General features: G+C 37.4%; 1 protein-coding gene across 3 annotated transcripts; it reads right to left on the reverse strand.

Annotated features, from left to right (window-relative positions):
• Positions 1 to 4,220: 4,220 nt before the first annotated feature.
• On the reverse strand, positions 4,221 to 8,997 carry LOC149963012 (uncharacterized). Of its 3 annotated transcripts, none has more exons than XM_090180332.1 (3): positions 8,769 to 8,997; positions 6,977 to 7,259; positions 4,221 to 5,868 (listed from the first exon to the last, which is right to left on the reverse strand). In XM_090180332.1, exons 2-3 carry the CDS (start codon positions 7,223 to 7,225, stop codon positions 4,324 to 4,326), a joined length of 1,794 nt encoding a protein of 597 aa, XP_090036458.1. In that variant the 5' UTR covers positions 7,226 to 7,259; positions 8,769 to 8,997; the 3' UTR covers positions 4,221 to 4,323. The 3 variants fall into 3 exon arrangements, with proteins under 3 accessions (XP_090036458.1, XP_090036457.1, XP_090036456.1); XM_090180331.1 differs by having other exon boundaries at positions 4,222 to 5,868; positions 6,977 to 7,297; XM_090180330.1 differs by having other exon boundaries at positions 4,222 to 5,868; positions 6,977 to 7,307.
• Positions 8,998 to 13,156: the final 4,159 nt, after the last annotated feature.

The following is a 13,156-nucleotide window of genomic DNA, read 5'->3' on the forward strand; positions in this document are numbered from 1 at the left end:
CGGTTCCCGAAGACGGGACAGACAGATCCGTCGACGGTTTCCGAAGACGGGACCTCCAGATCCGTCGACGGTTTCCGAAGACGGGACCTCCAGATCCGTCGACGGTTTCCGAAGACGGGACCTCCAGATCCGTCGACGGTTTCCGAAGACGGGACCTCCAGATCCGTCGACGGTTTCCGAAGACGGGACCTCCAGATCCGTCGACGGTTTCCGTAGACGGGACCTCCAGATCCGTCGACGGTTTCCGAAGACGGGACCTCCAGATCCGTCGATGGTTTCCGAAGACGGGACCACCAGATCCGTCGACGGTTTCCGAAGACGGGACCTCCAGATCCGTCGACGGTTTCCGAAGACGGGACCTCCAGATCCGTCGACGGTTTCCGAAGACGGGACCTCCAGATCCGTCGACGGTTTCCGAAGACGGGACCTCCAGATCCGTCGACGGTTTCCGAAGACGGGACCTCCAGATCCGTCGACGGTTTCCGAAGACGGGACCTCCAGATCCGTCGACGGTTTCCGAAGACGGGACCTCCAGATCCGTCGACGGTTTCCGAAGACGGGACCTCCAGATCCGTCGACGGTTTCCGAAGACGGGACCTCCAGATCCGTCGACGGTTTCCGAAGACGGGACCTCCAGATCCGTCGACGGTTTCCGAAGACGGGACCTCCAGATCCGTCGACGGTTTCCGAAGACGGGACCTCCAGATCCGTCGACGGTTTCCGAAGACGGGACCTCCAGATCCGTCGACGGTTTCCGAAGACGGGACCTCCAGATCCGTCGACGGTTTCCGAAGACGGGACCTCCAGATCCGTCGACGGTTCCCGAAGACGTGACAGACAGATCCGTCGACGGTTCCCGAAGACGTGACAGACAGATCCGTCGACGGTTCCCGAAGACGTGACAGACAGATCCGTCGACGGTTTCCGAAGACGTGACAGACAGATCCGTCGACGGTTTCCGAAGACGGGACCTCCAGATCCGTCGACGGTTTCCGAAGACGGGACCTCCAGATCCGTCGACGGTTTCCGAAGACGGGACCTCCAGATCCGTCGACGGTTTCCGAAGACGGGACCTCCAGATCCGTCGACGGTTTCCGAAGACGGGACCTCCAGATCCGTCGACGGTTTCCGAAGACGGGACCTCCAGATCCGTCGACGGTTTCCGAAGACGGGACCTCCAGATCCGTCGACGGTTTCCGAAGACGGGACCTCCAGATCCGTCGACGGTTTCCGAAGACGGGACCTCCAGATCCGTCGACGGTTTCCGAAGACGGGACCTCCAGATCCGTCGACGGTTTCCGAAGACGGGACCTCCAGATCCGTCGACGGTTTCCGAAGACGGGACCTCCAGATCCGTCGACGGTTTCCGAAGACGGGACCTCCAGATCCGTCGACGGTTCCCGAGACGTGACATCCAGATCCGTCATTGCATTAATCAAGAATGAATTTATGTACTTAGAATATGGGAGACCAAAAAATCCAAAGCAGTCGGACTTAAGCTTAATTACATTCAAGGGTATCTTTTATTGAATTTGTGCAATAATAGGAATTTTGGTGTATGAACCATACCCAAATGTTTGATATAAATTTCATAAAATAAACATATTTGAATCCCAGTTTAATAATTTCTTTAAATCATTTTTCCACTAATTTCAATAATTTAAAAAAAATTATGTTTGTCGTGTTTTGCTTACCTATTTCACCTTTGATACTTTACGTCTATCTAACGATAGGAAATCAAATGACCTCAACAGCTTATGAATTGGTTTGCCCACCCGTGTATCCTGAGGGTGGGCGGTGGCCACTCTTTAACATAGGATGGTAAATAGTATATCTAACTATAGGAAATCACATGGGCTCAACAGTTTTTATATTAGTTTGCCCACCCGGGTCTCCTGATGGTGGGCGGCATCCACCATTTCACTTAGGGTGGCAATTTATATATCCAACGATAAGAAATCACAAAGCCTCAAAAGCTTTGTATTAGTTTCCCTACCTGTGTCTACTAAGGGTGTATGTCTTTGCCCACTCGAATACACTGATGTGGAACTAATAATACGGCCTGGGCCGACTTGTTTAAAATATTTTCCGCTCGGGTTTTAATATAAAAGCCTTTTACACTGCGTATCAGTGTGTCACTAATTTACCAGCTTTCAATCATGTAACTTGTTCTCTTTATTTTAATAAATTAAACCAGTTTATCGTTTATTCGAGTTCCTTGATCATCACTGCGAAGCGCTGCTGCTATAAAACTTCAACAATTTTAAATTACCTATACAATATCCTTTGAAATTACCTCTACAATATCCTTTTGAAATTACCTCTACAATATCTTATGAAATTAATTATACAATATCTTATGAAATTAATTATACAATATCATTTGAAATTACCTCTACAATATCTTTTGAAATTATATCTACAATATCTTATGAAATTATTTATACAATATCATTTGAAATAACCTCTACAATATCCTTTGAAAATTACATCTACAATATCCTTTTAAAATTACCTCGACACTATTCTTTGAAATTACCTCTACACTATTCTTTGAAATTACCTCTACACTATTCTTTGAAATTACCTCTACAATATCCTTTGAAATTACCTCTACAATAAATTTAAAAATTGCCTCTACAATAAATTTAAAAATTACCTCAACTATATATTTGGAAATTACCTCTACAATATCCTTTGAAAGTTACCTCTACAATATCCTTTGAAAATTACCTCTACAATATCTTATGAAATTACTTATACAATATCTTTAGAAATTACCTATACAATATCTTTTTGACCCAAACAAAAGTAACGTAGGCAATGATAGATCCGACACTTGCTTTAAGTTACATTTTGACTCAAAAGGCGGGAACTAATAGGTCCTCTTCGCGTTGACGGCTTTTCTGTAAATGTGACGATAACTTAAATTATAGTCATTTTAATTATAAATTTTATATGGGATATATAATTATGGTTAAAGTCTACTAAATAGAGTATGAGTTGTATAATTATAATAATCAACAATGTTTCTCTGACGAGTGACGACGTTATTGTTTCGATATTTTGGATTTTAGCTTCCTTTTCCATTATTAGATGGCACCACGCTCTCCACTAAACTTGATTTTTAAGAAGAATCAGATAGATTATGGCCATCTCTAATAATAGGGGCCTTTTCATAATACAGGTGGCAATGATAGAGCCGACAGTTGCTTTAAGCGGGACCAGGGTTAAAAATAGGGGCTTTGGATGGGGAAACAATTAAGTTTATTTTGGGGATAAATAAGTGTTTTTAGAAGGAAAGAGTATTTTACGGGTAAGAAAATGTCCATCTTAACTAGTGAGATCGTTGCTACTGACAATCATAACTAGTTAAATCGTACCTACTGACAACCGTAACTAGTGAAATCGTATCTACTGAGAATCGTAACTAGTGAAATGGTACCTACTGACAATCGTAACTAGTGAAATGGTACCTACTGACAATCGTAAATAGTGAAATCGTACCTACTGACAATTGTAACTAGTGAAATCGTACCTACTAACAGTCGTAACTAGTGATAATAATAATAATAATAATATTTATTATTCAATAAATATTATTATTATTATTATGAAATAATATTAAATTAAGGTTTATTATATTTTACCAAGGCTTAAAGTAAATAGGGGAAAATCTTGGATTGTTTTTAATCCGAGGGAAAACCGTGCCAATTATAAAGCTGTAAGAACTAGCAAGAAGACGGCAGAAGTATTTTTTCAAGTCAAATAAAAAATATATTTTTCTATATTAAAAATATATATATAGAAAAACACTTAAAGACTACATCGAAGATAATTAAAATTATAGGCCTAATACTCACCATTATGCTTCTTCGATTCGGATTTGTGTTTTATCTTTTCGCAATAAGCCTGACCCATTTTTAGCCCGAGGCCTATGTACGGACACCGAAGCAGACGAAACAGAGTTTTGCTCAAGGCCCCAAAAGAGGGAGCCACTGAAACTTTTCAGACTTCACGTACATTTCTACCTCATGCTGTAACTATATAAACTATTTTTCACGATCGAGTGCTTTAGTAAAGTGCCAATTCAAGGAATGAAAATTAATTTGGCCAGGTCGGTCATTAAGCGGGGTGACTCAATATGTACGAAAATTTATTGCAATGGAATTAATTCTATACATCCCAAATAACTTAATAAATATAGTTTATTTCCATAATAATATAATTTAATAATAATAAAATAACTTGTAACTCATTTGAAAAACTTTGCTGCTAATAATAATTATATTATGCATATTAATATTAAAATTTTTGCTATTGTTATTTCGAAAATAACAGATTGGAATCTACTTCTTGAAAAGATTTTGCATCTATTGGATCCAAGCTGTTAAATTTCATTTTCATGTAGCATTTGATATAAGACTTGGGATTGTGTAGCCAATCGTCGAATAACCGGTAGTTGAGCGCGTCTTGGGGTAATTTCCGGCTCAAGTCGACCAGAATGTGCCTGATGATCTCCCACCCCTGACCGCCATTGTGGTGCAAACCCAAGGCTCTTACTAAACGGTTCAGATGACAGCGGATGTGAGAGTGATACGCCTGAAAATTCACTATTTCCAAACTCGCAACCATTTCTCCAATGGGCTCAACCATGGTCCCAAATGCTTTGCGCACCGTTTCCAAATGAAGGACGACCCCATCGAAATCTCGAATGATAAAGCCTTTAATATTCTTCGTGTCCTTGTCCACTCTGAGCAGAGTATTCTGAAGATGCGCCTCGAACATCAAACCATTTTGCACCAACGTTGGAATAAACAATTCCAAAAACATTTGGGCGTAGGATGTAAACCAAGTCACTTTTTTGTCCAAGGAATTCAACTGGAACGCGTCATATACTCTGGGTAAGCCTAGGCCATTCAGTTCCGTCAGCGCGCAGCTCGGAATGATGAACTCGTTTCGCCCTTTGATCAAAGATTCTGAACTTTCTCTGAAGACCGCGGACATATATTTGGCGACCTCAGCGTCTGGGTGGTTGCAAAACGCGCACGCCACTTCCTTGGCCACAATCAACCGCTCTTTGTCAATTATTATTTTTTCCAGCCAAGGGATCATTTTGAAACCAACCGCGGTGTTCTTAGGTTTCATGGTTCTAAGACTGGAGCCCTTAATTAAAGCCAAAGACGTTTTCAAGCAGAATTCCGAGAAGTGGCTCAAATTGAGAGTTCTGAGGGAAGACTGTGCATGCGCACTCGCCGTGAATGGCAATAGACGAACGTGCTCCCGATGGTACAGGAATAAAGGTGGTAATTGAAGACAGTGTACTGGAATTATGACATACGCTTCGACATCCGAAAGAATCGTGTCATTAAGATGGATCCCCAATTCGTTTAAATACCCACGCATGATGTCTTCAAAATGACCTAATGTGGTTAAATACTCCCTTTTAACCGCCAAGAAATTAACAGTTGTCTCCGTGAGATCAGTAGAAGGCGAGATGCGTGGCATGGAGGACGACCCCAATCGCGTGCGATGCATGGGATGGGTGGCGTGACCTTCAACCATGCTCTGTTCCCACTCGAGGACACTCGAGGACCACGAGGGCTCTTTGAGCGGATGAAGGTACTGGTGTTGCTGATTAAGGACGCTGTTTTCTATCTGGTCGCAAATGGCCTTCGTCAGTTTGCGACTTACATTCTGAAATTGACAAACAGCTCGCATGATGTCAGTGGGGTCCCGGATCTCGACGAAGTGTCCGTTCGGTTCTTCCCGAAGGAGAGTCGGTCCGCATTCGTCGGGGTCCAACTCAGTTACTCTTCCATTTATCGTTACCGGTGGCGCTACTAGTTTCATATGGTAACGGCCAAACTGGAAAAAATTGTTCACGATTTGGAATCAAGGTAGCAGATACATATCAATTTGTACTTAAAGTAAAGTATCGAGCGTATCTAGTACTTGTACGTAGTCAACCGACACTTTTTATTTTAAATTAACTTTAAATTTGAAAATTACGCTTTGTATATACATTTCTATAGAGGCAACGATATAAACAACTAGTAACTTATATTCTAATAAGAGTCGTTTACAATATAATATTGACCAGAGGCGTAGGAACGTTTTGAAAATATGTAGGGGTGCTTGGTTACCCAAAACCGGGGGTCGGTATTTGGGAGGCTCAAAGTTTAGGGTCAGTAACTCCCCCAGATGTTTATTTGTGACCCTATAACAGCGAGGTTTTTCTCCAACATTGGGTAGATTTTAGCGCATCTCTATTAAAGGTGAGAAAAAGACCGTAATTAAATACTGATCTAATATGGTGATAAAGTTCGGTTCGTTTAACCTTTTACATCTTTAAGTCCACCTCTGATCTGATATTCACATTTTATTAATAAAACCAAAATGTTCGTGATAAAATTGCTGATCTTGACCAACAGCCAATCAGAGGTAGAACATTATTCATACCAAGGCAATAAATGCAATGGTAAGACAGACCCAGTTAAGCAAAAATGCTTCATGGTGATGATCTGCAGTAGTGCCAAAATCGTCGATTCCGACCTGGAAACTATCTCGAACTTTCAAAGGTGATCTATCTATCTAGGCTGTAGCAATACAATACTGCCATAACAATTTTTAACTCACTATAAAATCACTTTATCCACGATATATTAATATTAATATTAATCAAAATTTTATACCTTTGATATTCAAATGAAACGGTTTTTAAATTATGATATTTAAATTTTTAAATCACGAGATAATTATTTTTAATAAATCATGGTTTAACCAATAGAATTAATTTTAATCCTTCTATATTTTTCGTATGATTAAACCATTTGTTATTAATTTTAATCCTTCTATATTTTTCGTATGATTAAACCATTTGTTATTAATTTAATTGGTTTACAATTTTTTATTAATTTAATTGATTTACTATTTTTAATTCATTTATTTGATTTGCTGTTTTTAATTAATTTACCTGATCGCTTTGATTCCCGTTCATTTTCAAGATCAGGAACTTCTCTTTAGTGGCAGCATCATCGCAGTCGTCGGTCAGTGAGGCTCGGAGGTATCCTTCGTTGACCAGGCAAGCCAGGAGCCTCTTCATGCCGGACACTTGGGCCTTCCTCAGGCAAACATCGGCGTTTCCTGCCAAGCGACCCAAAGATTCCAAGTACTTTTCGTCGGATTTCAGGAGTCGACTAAACAGTTCATCGGTGCGCACCATTTCGATTGCGGTAATTTGTTTCCCTTGTTGATCTCTTTGTGGCGTATACACAAATGACGCGTTATTTCAAATCTATTTATAGCTGTAGAAATTAGGTTTCGGTGTCGATAATTTAATCGCCATTTTAGAATAACAAGGAAGCAAAAATATTTTTTTTTGTAGTATGAATCGTGTACCGTGTCCGTGTCGTACTATTAAAGTTACCATGAATAAAAAATTTAAAAATAACTGTCTACTTGTATGCCTAATAACACACTCTCTCTCTCTGTCTCTAATTTTGACCATTGACCTCCCATGTATTTCATTTTGTTTGTATTTTGTTAATCTTTAATTTATTTGGGTGGGAGGTCGTACATATATTTTATCTGAACTCAAGACCCGAGCCCCACCCCCGAACTCTTGAGAAAAAAGGTTTAGCAGACTGATCATGGAATAGTTTATTTATTCCAGGAAAGAGGGGGGGGGGGGTGGTTAGCTGGTCACAAGTCCACATTAAAAAATTCGTTATTTTCCACCCGGTTGTTTACTTTTGTTTTTGAGTGATTTCCGGGGCCACAGCCAACATCAATTGCGCAGTAGAGCAATATCAGTTATCAGTGTTGGCCGTGACACGGGGGACCTTGAACCTTTGAAAGTACGCGGTGCACGGTAGCCCTGCGATTTTTTTTGCTCCTATTTCAGTAAGACCTAGGGCTTTATAGCCTTATCAGTGCCAAATTGTACAACAATGTTATAGTTATTCTACAATTTGCAAACTGACACCAAATGAGGCTTCAATACAAATTGTCATACAATCTTATTCTACAATTTGCAAAATGGCACCCAAAGGTCTCCAATACAAATTGTCATACAATGTTATTATATAAAATTTATTCATTTAAAGTTCAAATAAAGTTTTGTCAAAACTCACTAAGAGCTTGGATGAATATTGGATTAATAACATACGCTTCGCTTGCTTATATTATTAATCCAATATAAAATTTAAAAAAAGTCCTTGAAAAATGTTTCAACTCTAAGGTAGCCTGGACCATATGTCCTATAATGCTATAATTTGCTATTATATCAAATTTATATGTTGGAAACAATTTTTTTTGTGAAAACTTACTTACAGCTTGGATTAATAACATACACTTCGCTTGCTTATAATAATAATTTAAGGTAAAATAAAAAAAGCTCAACGAAAATATGATTCAACTGTAAGGTAGCCTGGACCGTATTTTTTCTGTATAAAACATAATCTCTTCGATGTGGCCCACCATATGGCAGCATGCACTTAAGTAGCGCCATCCCTAGATTTATTGATGCACTTTTATGCACAAACTAATATTAAAATTATATAATAATGCAGCGCAAAATTTTAAAATTAAAACTAAAAAATGACGAAGGTTAAAATTATATATTAAAGCAAAGCGAAATCCAAAAAAATTGTATTTCCGAAAGGAGATTCGAACCTCCTGTCGACACTAACTATTAGGCTAAACGCAGTCCTGCTAAGAATTCTGAAAAATTTACAATACGAAAATTAAAAAATGAAGAATCTTACGTGTAATTTAATTAGCGAAAATAACGAAATAACGACATCCAAGTCAATTCTTGATTTATATTGTTCTATAAACTCGATTGGTAACTGAATTTCGTATTCATTGCGAATTACGATGAAGATAGAATAGAGAATCAACCCCACTCAGTTCTACACTCGTAGATTTCTCGCCGGCGGGTCGCCATAATTTATGCGCTCGAGAGGGAGATCCATACATCGGTGTCGACCCAAGGCCTTAGACACCCGCACACAATAACTGATTAATCAGGATTAGATAAGTGTAACGGCCACGCAAACGAGGGGATACGGGGCGACAGGGGTGGGGACACCCGTGGCGGAAAATATATAATAAATAAAGTGACAGTTAAATTCATTACTTTATTTGTTTCAAGTGGACAAACCAGTAATTTTCAATCCTTCGATTGTTTCTCTGCTAAGCATCATTGTTTTCTTTTGTCAGTGGTAAACGATCCAGAGCCGTTAGCAATTTCCTAGTCCCAGCTCGGAGCAACAAACACAAGTAGAACGCAGCATTTAAATACGCTAACGCAGTGTTGTGTACAAATTTCATTGGACAAGCCTTTACGCTGAATAATTTCCGAATTTTCCCCTTCCGACGGCAGCAGGCGCTAAAGCGTCTACCCAATGAAAACTGTACGCAAGAAAATGTACGACTTTTGACGGGTTCCGTTCTCCTTGTGTGGGGTGCTGTCAGTCAGTTAGGTACTTAAAGAATGGCGAGAGTTTAAATATATCGGGAAAAAAGAGCTATCCCAAGCGTATTATATTTTTAAGTTTTCCCGTTATTAAAAGCGCCAGTTGAAAATAAAATTAATTCGACTATTATTAAACCCAAGGACGAGCCCGAGTCGTCCTTTGGTTATATAGCTAACGCCAATTTTTACATTGTTTCGATTTTTTCACGCTATGGAGAAAGTTACAAAAATTAATTTCCTGATCTATGGAGATTTAACATTGACTTAACGCTATGGGAAATCCATTTTACCCTATGCTAATTTTTGCCAATTTATAGTTTATAAAAGTATAGTTTTTTCTGATAAAAATTTTCAAAGGAACCTTCTTCGGAATAAATGCAAAATTTGTTATTGTCCATGGTTAAAAACTATTGTTAGTAATTGATAAAGAGCCTCGAGCTCGAAAGCTCCTACGATAATAACCTAATAAAGGTTTTTAAATTCTAATCTCCATGTGTAATTCTTTTATTTTTTCTTCTTCGGAATGTTATCTAAGGATACTTTTTTTGTTTTATTTTAAATTGAAATTAAGGGTTAATAAATCAATCCGTAAAATTATTATTGAACCTAAGTAGCACCAGATGCCAATAGCATGATAAAATCCAAAAATACTACCATTACTGAACAGGCCTCTTAATGTTAGATAGGCTCGCTTATGTTGTGAAAAACAATGGCCGTCTTCGATGCACAAGCTCGATTTTTAGCTAAGCCTTGGATAACATTGTAATTACTGGAAAAGAAATTCGAAATGATATTGCAGGCGAGATCGGCCGAGAGGTTAAGGACGTTGTAGTATGATTATATACCGCGAGGTGGGGTGTTCGAGCCCCCGTCTCACAGGAAGTATTCGTATAATGTTAGTCGTTATTTATTTATTTCTCGTAATAGAAAGTATGCGTCTATTTTTTAAATAAATAGTTTAATTATTTATTAAATAGTTTAATTATTTATTAAATAGTTTAATTATTTATTAAATAGTTTAATTATTTATTAAATAGTTTAATTATTTATTAAATAGTTTAATTATTTATTAAATAGTTTATTTATTTATTAAATAGTTTATTTATTTATTAAATAGTTTAATTATTTATTAAATAGTTTAATTATTTATTAAATAGTTTAATTATTTATTAAATAGTTTAATTATTTATTAAATAGTTTAATTATTTATTAAATATTTTAATTATTTATTAAATAGTTTAATTATTTATTAAATAGTTTAATTATTTATTAAATAGTTTAATTATTTATTAAATAGTTTAATTATTTATTAAATAGTTTAATTATTTATAAATAGTTTAATTATTTATTAAAGAGTTTAATTATTTATTAAAGAGTTTAATTATTTAGTAAAGAGTTTGATTATTTATTAAAGAGTTTAATTATTTATTAAAGAGTTTAATTATTTATTAAAGAGTTTGATTATTTATTAAAGAGTTTAATTATTTATTAAATAGTTTAATTATTTATTAAATAGTTTAATTATTTATTAAAGAGTTTAATTATTTATTAAAGAGTTTAATTATTTATTAAAGAGTTTAATTATTTATTAAAGAGTTTAATTATTTATTAAATAGTTTAATTATTTATTAAATAGTTTAATTATTTATTAAACAGTTTAATTATTTATTAAATAGTTTAATTATTTATTAAACAGTTTAATTATTTATTAAATAGTTTAATTATTTGTTAAACCGGCCTCGCTCGAAACCGGCCTCGCTCGAAACCGGCCTCGCTCGAAACCGGCCTCGGAGGCGCTCGAAGCTGACAAAGTCAGCTGACAACTTCAAAGATTTTGATTAGACGAACAGGGCGGGTAATGTGACCGTGTCCGTTGAATAGTGCGCTTTCCAAATAAGTCAGGCTAACTAGTCCGCCTTATTTAGTCAGCTGACTAAACTTGGATAGTGGGAATGAGCCTTAAGGCAACTTTTCATCGTGTCTCTTTACGTTTCAAGTCAAGATATACCAATGGCATAAATACTTTAATTTATGTTAATAATGTTATGTTGTTAATACTGTTTATTGTCTGGGCTTAAAATTAAGGGCAGTTGTAGAGACGTTTTGCAAATTCATCACCATTCATGATTATCGCTGAGCAACCACATGGTCCCCCTCCCCCTATAGTCCGGTCCTGAATGCCTCACATAGCATACGGAAAATATGATAATAATTTATATTTTTCGAAAAAGGTTTATACATTCAGCGGTTAAATTTTTAGATTGTGGTTCGTTTCGCTCGTGAAGAAACTCGCGCGACTCGTTGCTCGCTCGCCAAGAAACTAGCTCAACTCGTTGCTCGCTCGTCCTTAAACTTGCAATTATGTTGCTTAATTTTTATTCTAATTAAGGTTTTTTGGCAGCGTATACGGACTCCCGCCACTTCCGACCAGTGGCGTAGCCAGGATTTGGTTTCGGGGAGGGCACACAATGTATTAAAATAAAACAAAAATAAAAAAATTGTACATACAACCAAAGAGTATAAAAACTACGTAACCTAGAGATATAATGACGGTCGAAAGCAGTAAAGGAAGTTGTAGCAACCGGGGGGGAAGGCACTCAGTGAATTTGCACTTCAAATTTCGGTACCGCAGCGCCACTACGGCAGTTTTTAGTACAATAAATAATAATACCGGAGAAAAATGGCAGTTACGGTGTTGCGGAGGTGCTAAATTTGTCATTTTGGATATTTAATTGTCTAATATCTGTCAATTCAAAAAAGTGACAGTAATTGGTTACTGTTTCGTGATTTTTTAGTTAGAATTTGTGGATTCGTTGTTTCGGTGTTTATTTTCAAAAAGTGAAGAATAAGGCGTTTGTTCTCTAACGTTGCCAAGTCCTAAAGGTAGCCAAGTCCTTAAGGAATTTTCAAGAATGTTGAACTAAATCAAAATGATTGCCATTTAAAACTGCCGTAGTGGCGCTGCGGTACCGAAATTTGAAGTGCAAATTCACTGAGTGCCTTCCACCCCGGTTGCTACAACTTCCTTTACTGCTTACGACCGTCATTATATCTCTAGGTTACGTAGTTTTTATACTCTTTGATACAACTCTACGTTTCTTGGGGGCACGTGTCCCCTGTGCCCCCCTCTGGCTACGCCACTGCTTCCGACATTATAAATCCGCGGGTTTATAAAGGTGTACATCTCAGACTTTCTCAAGGCCGCTCGCACGTATCACCAGAAGGAACTAGTCGAATGTGGGTTTGTTGCTTTCAAAGTGTTACCACAGAAGTAACAATTAAATACAATTAAGTGTGGCCGTGGATACATATTGGTTGTATGACCGGCGTTACCGGTTACTGTTAATAGCTCAAACAAACTTAACACATTTTATTTTATTTTTTAAGAGAAAGTATTGCTCAACAATTTAATTCATGAACGGTTAGTTTATTTTTAGATTTTTCGTCAATCTGTTGAGATGCTATCGCCATCTACCTATGATGTAATACCATAGATTTAAAAATGATCAAGAAAGGGGAAATGAGTAGTTTTTTATCCGGTCGATTAAACCTTTAGTACAGGGATTGTCACACTTTTGTAGTTATGTACTTTGATTATTAGAAAGGTACGGGTTTATTCAGATTTTTAATGAAATTGAGGCGCAGAAAGAGTAGAGTTATTCTTGTGAATGGAAA

Source organism: Leiobunum rupestre, chromosome 1 (assembly GCF_980474605.1).
Source record: "Leiobunum rupestre chromosome 1, qqLeiRupe1.1.hap1, whole genome shotgun sequence".
Lineage (NCBI taxonomy): Eukaryota > Metazoa > Arthropoda > Arachnida > Opiliones > Sclerosomatidae > Leiobunum > Leiobunum rupestre.